Source organism: Petromyzon marinus, chromosome 12 (genome assembly GCF_048934315.1).
Source record: "Petromyzon marinus isolate PM22_M1 ecotype Great Lakes invasive population chromosome 12, UKy_Petmar_22M1.pri1.0, whole genome shotgun sequence".
NCBI classification, from domain to species: Eukaryota; Metazoa; Chordata; class Hyperoartia; order Petromyzontiformes; family Petromyzontidae; genus Petromyzon; species Petromyzon marinus.
In genome coordinates this window covers 7,137,987-7,155,876 of record NC_133678.1, presented here as the reverse complement: position 1 = coordinate 7,155,876, position 17,890 = coordinate 7,137,987, and the positions used below count along the sequence as shown (strand labels likewise).

The window sequence follows — 17,890 nt, the reverse complement described above, 5'->3', positions numbered from 1 at the left end:
ATTCACAAGATGTTGTTGAGTTCTTTTGAACTCCATTCAACTTCCCAAGCTTCATCGGGTTTGAATTGGCATTGTTTAAGGCTAAGCGCATGGGTCCAAAAGAGCTTGCCTGACTTCAAATGATGACAAGGGACGTTGTTGAGGTCCTAATGAATGGGCGACTGTTTTCCTCGATTTGCAGGCCTTCCCAGAGGTTTGCAGTGTTGCGGCGGATGGGTGGGGGAGAGATGTGTAACAGCACGGGGAGCCAAGGGTGTTGGTGTTGACTTGAGGGTTCCAGTGATCCACTGCATTGCAGTGTTCAGTTGGACATGAACAAGTCGAGTGGTGACTACTTCTGGTCCATACTGGTAAACAGTATTCGGCTACAGAGCACACAAGGGCCATCGCTGATTGCCCGCAGCACTGGTGCTGATGCTGCCCAGCGTGTGCTTGGCAGTTTCTGGACCAGGTTGACCCTTGTTTTGGTCTTGGAGGCTACCTTTTTGAGGTTGTCATGGAATGTTAGAGTATGGTCCAGCTTCACTCTAGTGGCCCTCTGGTGGGGATCATGAAATATTAATATGGCTTCGGGAGGTCTTTATCCAGCAGTGGAATGACCATGGAGGGTGATATTGCTGACGCATGGAAACAAGTCATACGGGTATTAGACTTGCAGCCACGAGGAGCGGAAATCATTCAAGGCAATATTTAACAAATAATTGAACCTTGGATTGTCAACCCCAAATTACTATTGTGAATGGAATATCCAGGGTGGTGGATTGTTAGCCCCAATAGCTTGAGTGGGGCCAACATTGAGCATCAGAGCACTTGGTGTCAATTCAGCATCGTAGTGATGGGCCACTCGATGACTCAGAAACCAGGGGTGAGGCGAAGTGGCCCCAAGGTAGGAAGTACAAACTCAAGTGCTGTTTTCTATTACCAGTATTGAAACCAGGGCCTTGACGCACCCCTACTGGACATGTGAAAAAGAGCTTCGTATCATCAGATTCCTCCAATCTAAAAAAATAATTAAAATTTATAATGCGCATTCCATTCTAGGATCCCAATGCGCAATGCACTACAAGCAGTAAACAAAAGCTCGAGTGAGGAGGAGGATGTGAGCTCTGAGCCAAGCCTGGGTTGACGGACCTGGCTGGGAATTAAACAGATCATTCGCAGGAGTGACCACGTGTGAAGCTGGAGAATCATATATGTACATGTGAATATTGCATTGTTCAACAGAAGCAACAAGACATTGTAAATACATTGCAAATAAAATTAGTTTTTTTTTTATGTTACATGTATATCAGCATTTGCGCAAGTGTGCATCTTATCTTAATGATATTTACATAGTGCCTTTAACAAGGCGCTGTACAGCAATTATACAATTGTACCTAGCATAACAATAATTTGAAAATATACATTGAAAGGTAGTCGGCCAAAATTGCATTGGAAAGACAAAGGGGGGCGGGGCGAGGGGCTGGAGCCAGGAGGGAGAAGGGGCCCACGGCGATGGAGTCCCCCGAACCACCGACGAGTTCCGCAATGTCCACGCAGTGCAGCAGTGGAGTCCCGGCAGGGACCCGCGACAAGGAAGAAACCGCAGCCTGGGCCTGGCTTGCTTTCCACGGACGCGAAGCTTCCCTCCGTGCCCGGCATGCTGATATGGTGAAGACTCCCCCGGCCCGGAGCTCGACCTTCCATCCTTCGGACCGCACAAAGCCCCGATGTCCCGGGGCTGCCGATGCCTTGGCAGCCATGTGGCTCAAACTCAAATGAGGACATGGTGAATGCAAAAAGATCGTCACTCGGGAAACAAAGGCAGCCGGGCGTGACCACTATGCCGGCCTTGCCCAAACAATCTGTTTTGGGCTAAACGAGGAATCATTAACTTTGTGAAGGGTTGAAGTAGGGAGCAGGCAATGCGATATGACGAGAGATGTGATCATGTTAATTCATAAATGTTCGGAGTGAAGAGGAGGAGCGGGGAGGGGTTGTCAAGGAAGGGTAGTCACTGTCCATGACTATTTGCGCTTCCTCCTAAATTTTAATTTTGGCATTTTCTTCTTGAAAGTCGCCTTGAATTTGCTGTGCAGTTTCTTCACTTGTGTTCTCTTATTTGCCAGGAATTTCTTGAACTTTTCCTTCTTTTTGCCTGCAAGGAGACAGATCACGTGAAGGGAAACAACTTAACAATGGTGAGTAATTGGAATGAATCAGTTATCAGAAAAAGCATCAATGGACCGATATCTGCTTTACGTCAAATTATATTGGTGAAGTAAGAGCCACAGGCTCTGGCCCAGTCTTACGACTGTTGTCAGATCTAGTGATGGAGGATTTGTTCATGCAAGAAAAAAATCGAGCGTTTTCAACGCTGGCCAGATAAGTAATGTAGAATTGCATGACTATTGCAATTCAATGTTCTGCCAACATTTTACGAGTGGTATACCATCATGAAGGCAACGTGTAAAACACAACTCCCGTTTGCGACCAAGTGGCGGTGAAGTCACTACGGCACGTGTGCCATGCTACGTGCACTTTGAGGCCAAGTGAAATGTCGAAGGCTCGCTGGCAGGAGGTCATGGAACAGATCCAGGTGCCACAGTTTGTCTGAGATGAAGGTACGTTGAACTTCTTTGTACCACACATAGCCAGCCGTGCTAATCGGAGGTGCGAGATGACTGGTAGATGCACACAGACACACACACTTCTCTCACCTGTCTTCAGGTTCTTCGCCTTATGGTGCGACTTTTTGTGGGCATCACCATTGCCATCTGTGCTGCTGCTGGTCCCTGGCTCAGGCTTCAAGCTTTGCACCAAGGTAGTTAGAATCTCCATAAACCACCCGCCTGGTGCAACGTCTTCACCTTCTTCATCCACGGCCCTTGGCCGCGGCATTATGTATTGGCGAATTGCCGTGAGGACTCGTGAGATATCGCTCCAGAGTGATGGTGGCGCGTCTTCTTCATCACTGTTCATGACATTGGCTTCGCCACCATCATCTGCAGGCTGTGCTGAAAGGCTACCACAAAAAGTGCAAAAGAGAAGCGGAAGAAAATTGTTTAGACATGAAAGGTTGCCTTGCTAGGATGCAGTGCACGTGGCTTGTACAGTGTTCATCATGGGTTCCTATACTCCTGCACAGTGCTCTTATCTTCCTACATCAGGGGTTGGCGATCGAAATAACAAGAACCATTTTTTTTTTAATTCGGTAAAAAAAAACCCTCAATATTTCAACAGCCGTAATGCACTGTGGTGAATACCAGACAGTCCTTAATAAATAAATAAACGTCACGAAGCAACCCTTAAAGAGCCGCACGCTACTCTGGAGTCACAGGGTGCCGACCCCTATCCTAGCTCCTACTACACACACATCTAGACATTGTCTCACAAAGCTTCACATGCATTTGAAGCTTCTTTAATTAGTTATTCATCACTGCTTGCTGGTGGCTGGTTGGTGTAGAGATATGTTCGTGTGAACCGGCACTGCTGAGATTTTTTTTACTGCTGAGGAGTGCATTGATTTCAGTTAAATCCGAGCTCTGAGAGTTGTGTGGTGGACGTTACTCTGTGAAAGCAGATGGGGAATTGTTGCCCCGTGGTGTACATGAGAGGTCACTTGAAGTGAGTTCAGTAATTGTGTGATGTTTCCATGGACCATTGTCTAACATGGGGTGATGCTGCCTTGCAAGAATGTGATTTCGGATGCATTATTCATTTTAAAACATGATACTCATTTTACAGAAGTTCATCGTACCATCAAATAAAACGCGTGCTAAACTGCCAAGGACTCGCTGATTAGTTATGAAGCTACAAGATAAGAGCTGTTTGTTTTTCGTTTTTCTTCAAGTCACTTTAAGATGAAGGGCTTACCCTTGACTCCAAACATTCTACAATTATATTTTTACAAAGAACATACGCAGTGTTTTACATGGAAGGGAGGCGGTTTAAATGGAACCAATGGCAAAGAGCGGTTGATTTTAAGAAACATGTGCTCCCTGGACCCTGCATTTACCCTCATCATCATCACACTCACCTCACGTAACGCCAGTATAGAAGCCTTGCACCAACACACAGGGTGATCAGCCCAATGGAACTTAGGACGGACAACGTAACCGTCTTGTAGACTGCGTCCACACACAAGGGAGAGCAAACATTCATTAAGTTATCTCCAGCAAAATATCAACAGGGGTGACTCACATTCCTAATTAGTAAGGGTTAGGGACAGTGATATAACTGTTTAACCTCAGTTATTAATGCTTTAATATGTGTATTCCTTTTGTGGTGTTAGCCTTTTGGCACTCTCTAGTCTAACACTGGTGAGACAAGGCCATAAAGGAGGCTGTCTCTGGTGGAGGCCAATTAGTCTCAAGGACAATACATTCATTTTCGAAGCATGTTTGCTTGCATGATTTACCACGAACATTTGTGGTTAATGCAGAGTCGATGCCTTCCAATAGGTATGTATTTGGTGTGGGAAAATCTTCACACCTCCTATATTATTGCCAGAAAGGGTGAAGCCATTCCTTTTTCAATCGCTAGTTACAAAGTTTGGGTTTACAGTTAGGGTTAGGTTTAGCATTACGCATAGGGCTTGGAGTTAAGGCTAGACACCGCTAGAGGGATAATCATGAGATAATTACCTGAAGATTTGTGGACAATGTCGGGTGCTTGAGGGGTTGCAGTCGCGCTGGTCCGAGGGGGAGCTGTCGTCATTTTCACGCCGCGCATCCGCTGGATCCAGCCGGACATTCCCATCGCCGGCTCCACTCCTGAACGACCGACCACCAGAACCAACGTGTGACGATGGCAAAATCATCACACACCCACCCTATGTGTATGACACCAAACCTCGCAGCAGAATTCTGGACCGTTTTGAACTTTGAAATGACCACAGCAGGGAAACCGTAAGGGGAGCGAGTTGAAACGTAGTCCAACAGAGAAGTAATGAAGGCATGGATGAGAGTCTCAGAATATTCCATATGCGGGCAATGAAACACTGGCATCAGTAGAATGCCTTTTTGACTGGCGACATTTGGTCGGTGAATAAAAGCATGAGGATCCAAAATAACCACGAGGTTACACGTGCTGTTTGCCAAGATAAGGTAACAAAAATGGTTTTATTTGCATATATTTACAAGTGAATTGTTATATTTCCTATACTCTGCACTCCTATCGTGTTTTTTTATTGTTTGTTGTTGTAACGTTCTGACCTCCCCAAAACTGGAGATCTGTGAAAAACAGCTGTATAGCTCATTGGATTCATCCAGTATACATACATATTCTGATTCTAATAATTTTTAGGTTCAGGAGATGCACATGTGACTTGGAAACTTTGTGAAATTGGCTTTTGTTTTACCAATTTGAAGGACCTCAATTTACGTTCGTATTTACCAGCATCAACACTGCTACTATCGCAACACAACCACTACTACCAACACAACACATAATTGAAATAACCACCACGGTATCAACACCATCCCAATCGCCACAAGCCAACTACGAGGACGACAAGGCAACCACAAAGCATTGCCTTCAACACCATCTCCTGCATCACAACATCCACCAACAAAGACCCCTCCTATAGCCTTAACAAATGGTTGAGGCAAGTGCTGTAAGCAAGCAACTATGAAGGCCAACACGGTACACGAGGGGGTGGATGGTCAGCACCATGCCCGACAACCCTTGTCTCCCCAGCGACAATGTTTGCACACCACACCAGGTACAGTCCACATGTGAGGTTGAGTCGACTTCGGGGAGGACCATGAACGGTTCGGATAATCATCACTGGTGTGGGCCGTGAGTAGAAATCAACATCTGGTTGCTGGGTTCGTATCGCAGCGCGCTAACCACTGCACCACTGCTGCCTACATCCACCAACAGTGCCACTAATATCACCAGCGCACGTGTAAAGCCCTAGTGGAGCCCAGTGGATCTCCTGGTGGAATTCCTATGGATCCCTATTTATCCCTCTTACCCTCGGGCGCACTGATGCTGTTTTTGGACATCACGGGCTTTGCAGCCGAAGGATGGAACCCCGCAAGAAGCAGCAGCAGTAGCGGCAGGAGCAGTTTGAAGAACTTGAACTCCATGGCGAAGCAGCTGTAGTAAGTGGAGCTCAGTGAATATCCTGGAGCTAAAACTTAGCGTTGTTGTCGGGAGCTTAAACGTGGAGCGTCAACCTCACCAGACCGCCTCGATGTGTGTGACGTCACTACCGGCGAGTGGGCGGAGCCAGGCGAGTGGGCGGAGCTAGGCGAGTGGGCGGAGCCAGGCGAGTAGACGCGTCCATTCGGCAGTTGAGAGCGGGAGGGGGGGATTTAAGGAAATCCAGGCTTTGGATCAGGTAATAACAATTGTATTTACCTCGCTTATATTTAATTTGACAAATATGGGTCTTTCTATTTAACACGTACGCACAAATCTGTCAAAACTTAGCCCCTCCCCCCCTACCTGTACCCACGCGTACTTTTTACACCCCCCCTCCAACCTGCGTACGTACGCCTGACGCACCCCCCTCCACCCGAATCCGATAGAACGGCCGATGATTAATCCACGCAGCAACGATCAAGGATTAATAACATTAACGCGTTTAAGCAAACAGATAGTCCACCGCCGGCTGTATTAAAGAATTAAGTTGTGTACCTTAGCCACTTATTTTGCTGAGCTGCGTGATAGATAGCGGAGCAGTCAGGTGGCACACAAAGTGTGGCACCTCTCCCACAGGCCCGCTTCTCCCGCTAGTACTTGTTGTGTGACAGCTGAAGACACTGAACTGTGGCTCATTTGAAGGCCAATGTAGACAAATTATTATCGAGGCTTCACCTCCTCCCTTCGTTACCTATGTGTACGCACATTGTCAGTAGACCCCCCATACGCAAGGGTACGCATTTGGGTTAACCCCCCCCACTCCCCCCTCCATGCGTACGTACTAAGTGGATGGCCCCCTAATGTGTCGCTTGTGAATTCATCAAATTTGTAGTCTCATTTAATGTGCTTCTCCTTGTGGACTATTTTTGCCCCCCCCCCCCTTCGTCACACGGCGTGACAAAAAGTCAGACCCCCCTCAAATATGACGTCACAAAGCTCTGCCCCCCCCCTCCCAAAAAATAAAACATGCTTCAAATCGATAGAAGCGATTGTCATTGTAGTGCAGGGGTGTCCAAACTACGGCCCGCGGGCCAACTGCGGCCCGCCATCCATTTTTAATTGGCCCGTATCAAAGTCTAAACATATAATGGAATATGGCTCACGGTATTGCACTTCTTAGTTTAAACACGAGGTGGCGCTATTGTCTTGAACAAGGCAACATCTCCACAAAGCAAGCAATCGAAGAAAAACATTTGCTCAGGGTCACCAGAAAATGCCGGAACCGAAGAGACGCAAGATTGCATAGAAACCAAGGGGAAGTGTGTTTGTTTGATTTGTAATGAGAGTGTTGCCGTGATGAAAGAGTACAATGTACGACGGCATTATGAAACAAAACATCAGACCTTCACGTCCTACACTGGCGCCGAGTGGAAGAAGGTAAAGCAAATGGCAGCTAGCCTGTTAATGTAGCAGCAGGTTTTTTTTTCCGTGCTAACAAAGCTCAAGAAAATGCAACAATACCCAGTTATGAAGTAACTCAACTCATTGCCCTACATGGGAAACCTTTCTCAGACGGTGATTTCTTTAAACAGTGCCTCACCAAAGTCGTGGGAATAATTTGCCCGGAGAAAATGCAGGATTTCAACGATGTAAGTATGTCCATAAATACGGTTGCGCGGCGAATTGAGGACTTTAAACAGCAAGTGTCAGATAAAGCTTGTGCTTTCGATTTTTACTCGATTGCATGTGATGAGAGCACAGATGCCACGGGCACTGCACAGCTGTTAATTTTTTTGCTGGGAGTTGATGATTATTTTTGCATTACGGAGGAACTCCTCGATCTTCGGAGTCTAAAGGGGACAACAACTGGGAAGGACATGTTTGAAGCTGTGTCAGATGCAATTGACCAGGCTGGACTCAAATGGGACAAGCTGTGTGGAATTACAACAGATGGGGCTCCAGCAATGACAGGCGGGCGCAAAGGAACGGCCTCTATGGTGAGTGCCAAGGTGCGGGAGAGTGGACGTGAGGCTGTCAAAATGCACTGTATCATCCACCAAGAAGCCCTCTGTGCCAAGATAATCCAGCTTGGCGTTCCTCTCTGATGTCGATGCTGAATACGGGGACCTACTCTACCATTCTGAAGTGCGCTGGCTCAGTCGCGCCTCCGTGCTGCAGCGGTTTTATTCCCTGAGATCAAATATCGACAAGTTTTTTTAAAGAAAAGGGCAGACCTCTCCATGAGATCAGTGACCCTTTATGGTTGGCAGACCTGGCTTTTTTAGTTGATCTCACTGATCATCTCAACACCCTGAACAAGAGACTACAAGGCAAAGAGCAGCTGGTACCACAGCTGTATGCGCACATGAAAGCATTCCGTGCGAAGCTCCGTCTCTTCGAGTCTCAACTGCGCAACTTCAATGTAGCGCACTTCCCCACGCTGACCGAAATCAAAAGCACAAAAATGGGAGAATATGTGTCTGTGATCACATCTCTCATGACAGAATTCAGTCAGCGCTTCCAAGATTTTTCTGTCATTGAGAAGGAAATCACACTGTTTGCGGCTCCGTTTTCAATGGATGCAAAAGAAGTGGAGGAGAATCTGCAATTAGAACTGATCGAAATTCAGTGTGATGTTTCTCTGAAGAATCAGCATCAGCTTCTCTCCCTACCTGACTTCTACCGGAGCTTGGAAAAGGCCTCTGATGAGACGCCATGCAAAACGAATGATGAGTCTGTTCGGCTCAACATACATCTGTGAGCAGACATTCTCTCTGTTAACGCTGAACAAAAGCAGACTGAGAACCAGAACGACCGACAGCCATCTCCGTGACGTCCTTCGCATCTCAACCACCAAACTTACTCCTGACCTGCCAGCTATCCTTCATACCAAAGCGCAGAATCACTGCTCCCACTGAGCGCAACATTCTTCCCATTACAGGTGAGTTCAAAATATACACGCAGTTTTCATTTGTTAATTAGCCCAATTACTTTATAAATTCAGTCCATTAAAGTTGATCATTTTTTAACAAACGTTAGTTGATGTGTTAACAAGCCCAATAATTTATTTGTGTAATAAGCTTGAAATATCCACATGCCCTATTTCTCTTCTTGTTTCTGCATTTGATTGATTTTGCCAATATTAGTGCATGAGAAGTGAGGCAGTATACCTCACGTTTAGTGAGTGGCCCAGTCCTTCGTATATTTTTCTGTATGTGGCCCTCGAGAAAAAGAGTTTGGACACCCTGTTGTTGTGCGTATTTAACGTGGCGCTGTACTCTGATATTGTAGGAGAGAACATTCATTTAAAAAAAGTCTATTTTATTAAGTAGAAACGTCGTGAGAATTTTATTATTTTATTGTTTCCCTTCTACGTGAGTTTACCGAAAGAACCAAGAATATAAGTAGAACGTGTTGTTTCTATTTATTTAAAGTTGCGCATTTTGATGTGACGTCACATTTCTCACCCCCCCCCCCCCTCATCGTCACACATCGCCACAAATGTCTGACCCCCTCCCCCCCTAGGTGCGTGACGTCATTTATGGGCGGCCCCTAACGCACCCTGGGCTGACTGTTGAGACCACGTGACCCGGTTTGGTTGACAGCGGAACTCGAGTTGCCAACCGTTCCGGATTGGCCGGGAATCTCCCGGGGTTTGTGTTGATCTCTCTGTGGCAATTGCAGAACGATCCGAGAGATTTCAATATGGGATGTTTTAAGAAAATAAAATAATTTAAATTAATATCGCGAAACAGCTTCGGCCAGAGTTGGCAACACTAAGTGGGCCAGGTGGCAACGCTAACATCAAACAGTGACGTATATTATTACACAGGAGGACTGATTTACTTCTCAGTGTTACTGGCAGTCTCTTGAACACCAGACTGGCAGCTGCTTTCGGATAATGGGGCCTCAGCAGTGTGTTATAGGGCAATACACCAACAAGATCTCGACTCTGCAAGACCTTAAAGTAGTCGTTCTTCAACGTATTGTTAACGTGTGTACAATTCTGTGTGACACTCTAGAAAACAAGCCGACATGAAGGCAGCTTAGATACGTTTTAGTACGTAGGCACTCAAATAATAATGTTAATATTTGAGAGTGAATGGCATTGGCGTTATTTTAAATCTGGCCGCGTCTCCACAACAAAGACAAAGATCCCCCACCGTGTAGCCTTCACATAGTGTTGTGGCAAGTGCTGTTAGTGAGCAGCACCTATTAAGGCCGGCATGGCACAACGACGGGGGTGGGTGTGCTAGCACACACCGTACCAGGTACACGTTGGAGGCTGAGTCGACCTAGGGGAGAGGCCCACGATAATCGTCACCGGTGTTGGTGGCCGTGAGCGGAAATCGAACTCGGGTCGCCGGGTTCGTAGCGCAGCGCGCTAACCACTACACCACTACTCCCCGCACACACAAAACCCCTATGTCGTGTACACTGTGTCAAAAAACCATCAGCGGGACCTCAAGAACTGCTTCATAAGTCCTCTTGTCTTAGGTCAGCACCCAAAATAAATGAGCCAATGTGACCGACGGACAGGCAGCAGCAGTCTCTTCTTCTGGTCATGTGTGGCTGCCGATGTAGATGCAAAGCAACGACTACAATTTCACATTCAAGGTTGTCAAGCCAGCGGACAACCGCGTAAGGAGCAGTGGAGGGTATCGTGATGTCTCCTTCGTATATGTGTGCATCGAACATTGCATTGTTATATGCTCTATGGTGTGTTCTGGATGACCACAGTCGCACACGATTGGAGAGTTTTTTATTTTCCATTTGTGCATCAGGCGTCCGCATCCGCCATGGTTTGTGCAGTGGATGCGGTTTATGGTGGACCATGAGCTTCGTGGAAGATTAAACCCAGGGATCTGCATTGAGTCATTCACAAGATGTTGTTGAGTTCTTTTGAACTCCATTCAACTTCCCAAGCTTCATCGGGTTTGAATTGGCATTGTTTAAGGCTAAGCGCATGGGTCCAAAAGAGCTTGCCTGACTTCAAATGACAAGGGACGTTGTTGAGGTCCTAATGAATGGGCGACTGTTTTCCTCTATTTGCAGGCCTTCCCAGAGGTGTGCAGTGTTGCGGCGGATGGGTGGGGGAGAGATGTGTAACAGCACGGGTAGCCAAGGGTGTTGGTGTTGACTTGAGGGTTCCAGTGATCCACTGCATTGCAGTGTTGAGTTGGACATGAACAAGTCGAGTGGTGACTACTTCTGGTCCATACTGGTGAACAGTATTCGGCTACAGAGCACACAAGGGCCATCGCTGATAGTCCGCAGCACTGGTGCTGATGCTGCCCAGCGTGTGCTTGGCAGTTTCTGGACCAGGTTGACCCTTGTTTTGGTCTTGGAGGCTACCTTTTTGAGGTTGTCATGGAATGTTAGCGTACGGTCCAGCTTCACTCTAGTGGCCCTCCGGTGGGGATCATGAAATATTAATATGGCTTCGGGAGGTCTTTATCCAGCAGTGGAATGACCATGGAGGGTGATATTGCTGACGCATGGCAACAAGTCATACGGGTATTAGACTTGCAGCCACGAGGAGCGGAAATCATTCAAGGCAATATTTAACAAATAATTGAACCTTGGATTGTCAACCCCAAATTACTATTGTGAATGGAATATCCAGGGTGGTGGATTGTTAGCCCCAATAGCTTGAGTGGGGCCAACATTGAGCATCAGAGCACTTGGTGTCAATTCAGCATCGTAGTGATGGGCCACTCGATGACTCAGGAACCAGGGGTGAGGCGAAGTGGCCCCAAGGTAGGAAGTACAAACTCAAGTGCTGTTTTCTATTACCAGTATTGAAACCAGGGCCTTGACCCACCCCTACTGGACATGTGAAAAAGAGCTTCGTATCATCAGATTCCTCCAATCTAAAAAAATAATTAAAATTTATAATGCGCATTCCATTCTAGGATCCCAATGCGCAATGCACTACAAGCAGTAAACAAAAGCTCGAGTGAGGAGGAGGATGTGAGCTCTGAGCCAAGCCTGGGTTGATGGACCTGGCTGGGAATTAAACAGATCATTCGCAGGAGTGACCACGTGTGAAGCTGGAGAATCATATATGTACATGTGAATATTGCATTGTTCAACAGAAGCAACAAGACATTGTAAATACATTGCAAATAAAATTAGTTTTTTTATGTTACATGTATATCAGCATTTGCGCAAGTGTGCATCTTATCTAAATGATATTTACATAGTGCCTTTAACAAGGCGCTGTACAGCAATTATACAATCGTACCTAGCATAACAATAATTTGAAAATATACATTGAAAGGTAGTCGGCCAAAATTGCATTGGAAAGACAAAGGGGGGCGGGGCGAGGGGCTGGAGCCAGAAGGGAGAAGGGGCCCACGGCGATGGAGTCCCCCGAACCACCGACGAGTTCCGCAATGTCCACGCAGTGCAGCAGTGGAGTCCCGGCAGGGACCCGCGACAAGGAAGAAACCGCAGCCTGGGCCTGGCTTGCTTTCCACGGACGCGAAGCTTCCCTCCGTGCCCGGCATGCTGATATGGTGAAGACTCCCCCGGCCCGGAGCTCGACCTTCCATCCTTCGGACCGCACAAAGCCCCGATGTCCGGGGCTGCCGATGCCTTGGCAGCCATGTGGCTCAAACTCAAATGAGGACATGGTGAATGCAAAAAGATCGTCACTCGGGAAACAAAGGCAGCCGGGCGTGACCACTATGCCGGCCTTGCCCAAACAATCTGTTTTGGGCTAAACGAGGGATCATTAACTTTGTGAAGGGTTGAAGTAGGGAGCAGGCAATGCGATATGACGAGAGATGTGATCATGTTAATTCATAAATGTTCGGAGTGAAGAGGAGGAGCGGGGAGGGGTTGTCAAGGAAGGGTAGTCACTGTCCATGACTATTTGCGCTTCCTCCTAAATTTAAATTTTGGCATTTTCTTCTTGAAAGTCGCCTTGAATTTGCTGTGCAGTTTCTTCACTTGCGTTCTCTTATTTGCCAGGAATTTCTTGAACTTTTCCTTCTTTTTGCCTGCAAGGAGACAGATCACGTGAAGGGAAACAACTTAACAATGGTGAGTAATTGGAATGAATCAGTTATCAGAAAAAGCATCAATGGACCGATATCTGCTTTATGTCAAATTATATTGGTGAAGTAAGAGCCACAGGCTCTGGCCTAGTCTTACGACTGTTGTCAGATCTAGTGACGGAGGATTTGTTCATGAAAGAAAAAAATCGAGCGTTTTCAACTCTGGCCAGATTAGTAATGTAGAATTGCATGACTATTGCAATTCAATGTTCTGCCAACATTTTACGAGTGGTATACCATCATGAAGGCAACATGTAAAACACAACTCCCGTTTGCGACCAAGTGGCGGTGAAGTCACTACGGCACGTGTGCCATGCTACGTGCACTTTGAGGCCAAGTGAAATGTCGAAGGCTCGCTGGCAGGAGGTCATGGAACAGATCCAGGTGCCACAGTTTGTCTGAGATGAAGGTACGTTGAACTTCTTTGTACCACACATAGCCAGCCGTGCTAATCGGAGGTGCGAGATGACTGGTAGATGCACACAGACACACACACTTCTCTCACCTGTCTTCAGGTTCTTCGCCTTATGGTGCGACTTTTTGTGGGCATCACCATTGCCATCTGTGCTGCTGCTGGTCCCTGGCTCAGGCTTCAAGCTTTGCACCAAGGTAGTTAGAATCTCCATAAACCACCCGCCTGGTGCAACGTCTTCACCTTCTTCATCCACGGCCCTTGGCTGCGGCATTATGTATTGGCGAATTGCCGTGAGGACTCGTGAGATATCGCTCCAGAGTGATGGTGGCGCGTCTTCTTCATCACTGTTCATGACATTGGCTTCGCCACCATCATCTGCAGGCTGTGCTGAAAGGCTACCACAAAAAGTGCAAAAGAGAAGCGGAAGAAAATTGTTTAGACATGAAAGGTTGCCTTGCTAGGATGCAGTGCACGTGGCTTGTACAGTGTTCATCATGGGTTCCTATACTCCTGCACAGTGCTCTTATCTTCCTACATCAGGGGTTGGCGATCGAAATAAGAACCATTTTTTTTAATTCGGTAAAAAAAACCCCTCAATATTTCAACAGCCGTAATGCACTGTGGTGAATACCAGACAGTCCTTAATAAATAAATAAACGTCACGAAGCAACCCTTAAAGAGCCGCACGCTACTCTGGAGTCACAGGTTGCCGACCCCTATCCTAGCTCCTACAACACACACACCTAGACATTGTCTCACAAAGCTTCACATGCATTTGAAGCTTCTTTAATTAGTTATTCATCACTGCTTGCTGGTGGCTGGTTGGTGTAGAGATATGTTCGTGTGAACCGGCACTGCTGAGATTTTTTTTACTGCTGAGGAGTGCATTGATTTCAGTTAAATCCGAGCTCTGAGAGTTGTGTGGTGGACGTTACTCTGTGAAAGCAGATGGGGAATTGTTGCCCCGTGGTGTACATGAGAGGTCACTTGAAGTGAGTTCAGTAATTGTGTGATGTTTCCATGGACCATTGTCTAACATGGGGTGATGCTGCCTTGCAAGAATGTGATTTCGGATGCATTATTCATTTTAAAACATGATACTCATTTTACAGAAGTTCATCGTACCATCAAATAAAACGCGTGCTAAACTGCCAAGGACTCGCTGATTAGTTATTAAGCTACAAGATAACAGCTGATTGTTTTTCGTTTTTCTTCAAGTCACTTTAAGATGAAGGGCTTACCCTTGACTCCAAACATTCTACAATTATATTTTTACAAAGAACATACGCAGTGTTTTACATGGAAGGGAGGCGGTTTAAATGGAACCAATGGCAAAGAGCGGTTGATTTTAAGAAACATGTGCTCCCTGGTCCCTGCATTTACCCTCATCATCATCACACTCACCTCACGTAACGCCAGTATAGAAGCCTTGCACCAACACACAGGGTGATCAGCCCAATGGAACTTAGGACGGACAACGTAACCGTCTTGTAGACTGCGTCCACACACAAGGGAGAGCAAACATTCATTAAGTTATCTCCAGCAAAATATCAACAGGGGTGACTCACATTCCTAATTAGTAAGGGTTAGGGACAGTGATATAACTGTTCAACCTCAGTTATTAATTCTTTAATATGTGTATTCGTTTTGTGTTGTTAGCCTTTTGGCATTCTCTAGTCTAACACTGGTGAGACAAGGCCATGAAGGAGGCTGTCTCTGGTGGAGGCCAGTTAGTCTCAAGGACAATACATTCATTTTCGAAGCATGTTTGCTTGCATGATTTACCACGAACATTTGTGGTTAATGCAGAGTCGATGCCTTCCAAAAGGTATGTATTTGGTGTGGGAAAATCTTAACACCTCCAATATTATTGCCAGAAAGGGTGAAGCCATTTCTTTTTCAATCGCTAGTTACAAAGTTTGGGTTTACAGTTAGGGTTAGGTTTAGCATTACGCATAGGGCTTGGAGTTAAGGCTAGACACCGCTAGAGGGATAATCATAAGATAATTACCTGAAGATTTGTGGACAATGTCGGGTGCTTGAGGGGTTGCAGTCGCGCTGGTCCGAGGGGGAGCTGTCGTCATTTTCATGCCGCGCATCCGCTGGATCCAGCCGGACATTCCCATCGCCGGCTCCACTCCTGAACGACCGACCACCAGAACCAACGTGTGACGATGGCAAAATCATCACACACCCATCCTATGTGTATGACACCAAACCTTTCACTGGCACTGATTGCACCGAAGCCTCTGCACACAAAAGGCTTTCGGAGTACGGCCCAAGAGCCTCGCAGCAGAATTCTGGACCGTTTTGAACCTTGAAATGACCACAGCAGGGAAACCGTAAGGGGAGCGAGTTGAAATGTAGTCCAACAGAGAAGTAATGAAGGCATGGATGAGAGTCTCAGAATATTCCATATGCGGGCAATGAAACACTGGCATCGGTAGAATGTCTTTTTGACTTGCGACATTTGGTCGGTGAATAAAAGCATGAGGATCTAAAATGACCACGAGGTTACACGTGCTGTTTGCCAAGATAAGGTAACAAAAATGGTTTTATTTGTATATATTTATAAGTGAATTGTTATATTTCCTATACTCTGCACTCCTATCGTGTTTTTGTATTGTTTGTTGTTGTAACGTTCTGACCTCCCCCAAACTGGAGATCTGTGAAAAACAGCTGTATAGCTCATTGGAATCATCCAGTATACATAAATATTCTGATTCTTATAATTTGTAGGTTCAGGAGATGCACATGTGACTTGGAAACTTTGTGAAACAGGCTTTTGTTTCACCAATTTGAAGGACCTCAATTTACGTTCGTATTTACCAGCATCACCATTGCTACTATCGCATCACAACCACTACTACCAACACAACACATAATTGAAATAACCACCACGGTATCAACACCATCACAATCGCCACAAGCCAACCACGAGGACGACAAGGCAACCACAAAGCATTGCCTTCAACACCATCTCCTGCATTACAACATCCACCAACAAACAAAACACAAAGACCCCTCATATAGTCTTAACAAATTGTTGAGGCAAGTGCTGTAAGCAAGCAACTATGAAGGCCAACACGGTACACGAGTGGGTGGGTGGTCAGCACCATGCCGGGCAACCCTTGTCTCCCCAGCGACAATGTTTGCATACCACACCAGGTACAGTCCACATGTGAGGTTGAGTCGACTTCGTGGAGGACCATGAACGGTTCGGATAATCATCACTGGTGTTGGCCGTGAGTAGAAATCAAACTCGGGTTGCTGGGTTCGTATCGCAGCACGCTAACCACTGCGTCACTGCTGCCCACATCCACCAACAGTGCCACTAATATCACCAGCGCACGTGTAAAGCCCTAGTGGAGCCCAGTGGATCTCCTGGTGGAATTCCTATGGATCCCTATTTATCCCTATTACCCTCGGGCGCACTGATGCTGTTTTTGGACATCATGGGCTTTGCAGCCGAAGGATGGAACCCCGCAAGAAGCAGCAGCAGTAGCGGCAGGAGCAGTTTGAAGAACTTGAACTCCATGGCGAAGCAGCTGTAGTAAGTGGAGCTCAGTGAATATCCTGGAGCTAAAACTTAGCGTTGTTGTCGGGAGCTTAAACGTGGAGCGTCAACCTCACAAGCCCGCCTCGAAGTGTGTGACGTCACTACCGGCGAGTGGGCGGAGCCAGACGAGTGGGCGGAGCTAGGCGAGTGGGCGGAGACAGGCGAGTGGACGCGTCCATTCGGCAGTTGAGAGCGGGAGGGGGGGGGGATTTAAGGAAATCCAGGCTTTGGATCAGGTAATAACAATTGTATTTACCTCGCTTATATTTAATTTGACAAATAAGGTTCTCTCCATTTAATAGGGACGCACAAATCTGTCAAAACTTAGCCCCTCCCCCCCTACCTGTACCTACGCGTACTTTTTACACCCCCCCTCCAACCTGCGTACGTACGCCTGACGCTCCCCCCTCCACCCGAATCCGATAGAACGGCCGATGATTAATCCACGCAGCAACGATCAAGGATTAATAACATTAACGCGTTTAAGCAAACAGATAGTCCACCGCCGGCTGTATTAAAGAATTAAGTTGTGTACCTTAGCCACTTATTTTGCTGAGCTGCGTGATAGATAGCGGAGCAGTCAGGTGGCACACAAAGTGTGGCACCTCTCCCACAGGCCCGCTTCTCCCGCTAGTACTTGTTGTGTGACAGCTGAAGACACTGAACTGTGGCTTATTTGAAGGCCAATGTAGACAAATTATTATCGAGGCTTCACCTCCTCCCTTCGTTACCTATGTGTACGCACATTGTCAGTAGATACCCCCATACGCAAGCGCACAC

The 17,890-nt window shown here is 46.8% G+C and overlaps 2 protein-coding genes across 2 annotated transcripts; both read right to left on the bottom strand.

Annotated features, from left to right (window-relative positions):
- Positions 1 to 1,244: 1,244 nt before the first annotated feature.
- Positions 1,245 to 6,436, bottom strand: LOC116941615 (uncharacterized). Its single transcript, XM_032952839.2, has 5 exons — positions 5,960 to 6,436; positions 4,626 to 4,754; positions 4,019 to 4,109; positions 2,700 to 3,004; positions 1,245 to 2,137 (listed from the first exon to the last, which is right to left on the bottom strand). The coding sequence occupies exons 1-5, from the start codon at positions 6,072 to 6,074 to the stop codon at positions 2,007 to 2,009; spliced, it is 771 nt and encodes a 256-aa protein (XP_032808730.1). The 5' UTR covers positions 6,075 to 6,436; the 3' UTR covers positions 1,245 to 2,006.
- A 5,684-nt stretch (positions 6,437 to 12,120) lies between these two features.
- On the bottom strand, positions 12,121 to 17,219 carry LOC116941616 (uncharacterized). Its single transcript, XM_076066586.1, has 5 exons — positions 16,975 to 17,219; positions 15,563 to 15,691; positions 14,956 to 15,046; positions 13,642 to 13,946; positions 12,121 to 13,079 (listed from the first exon to the last, which is right to left on the bottom strand). The coding sequence occupies exons 1-5, from the start codon at positions 17,087 to 17,089 to the stop codon at positions 12,949 to 12,951; spliced, it is 771 nt and encodes a 256-aa protein (XP_075922701.1). The 5' UTR covers positions 17,090 to 17,219; the 3' UTR covers positions 12,121 to 12,948.
- Positions 17,220 to 17,890: the final 671 nt, after the last annotated feature.

Coding starts and splice junctions, on each gene's coding strand:
- LOC116941615 (XM_032952839.2), bottom strand. CDS start 6,074: ATGGAGTTCAAGTTCTTCAAACTGCTCCTGCCGCTACTGCTGCTGCTT. Junction 4,755..5,959: donor CAGCATCAGTGCGCCCGAGG/GTAAGAGGGATA, acceptor TCGGTCGTTCAG/GAGTGGAGCCGGCGATGGGA. Junction 3,005..4,018: donor CTATACTGGCGTTACGTGAG/GTGAGTGTGATG, acceptor TTTTTGTGGTAG/CCTTTCAGCACAGCCTGCAG.
- LOC116941616 (XM_076066586.1), bottom strand. CDS start 17,089: ATGGAGTTCAAGTTCTTCAAACTGCTCCTGCCGCTACTGCTGCTGCTT. Junction 15,692..16,974: donor CAGCATCAGTGCGCCCGAGG/GTAATAGGGATA, acceptor TCGGTCGTTCAG/GAGTGGAGCCGGCGATGGGA. Junction 13,947..14,955: donor CTATACTGGCGTTACGTGAG/GTGAGTGTGATG, acceptor TTTTTGTGGTAG/CCTTTCAGCACAGCCTGCAG.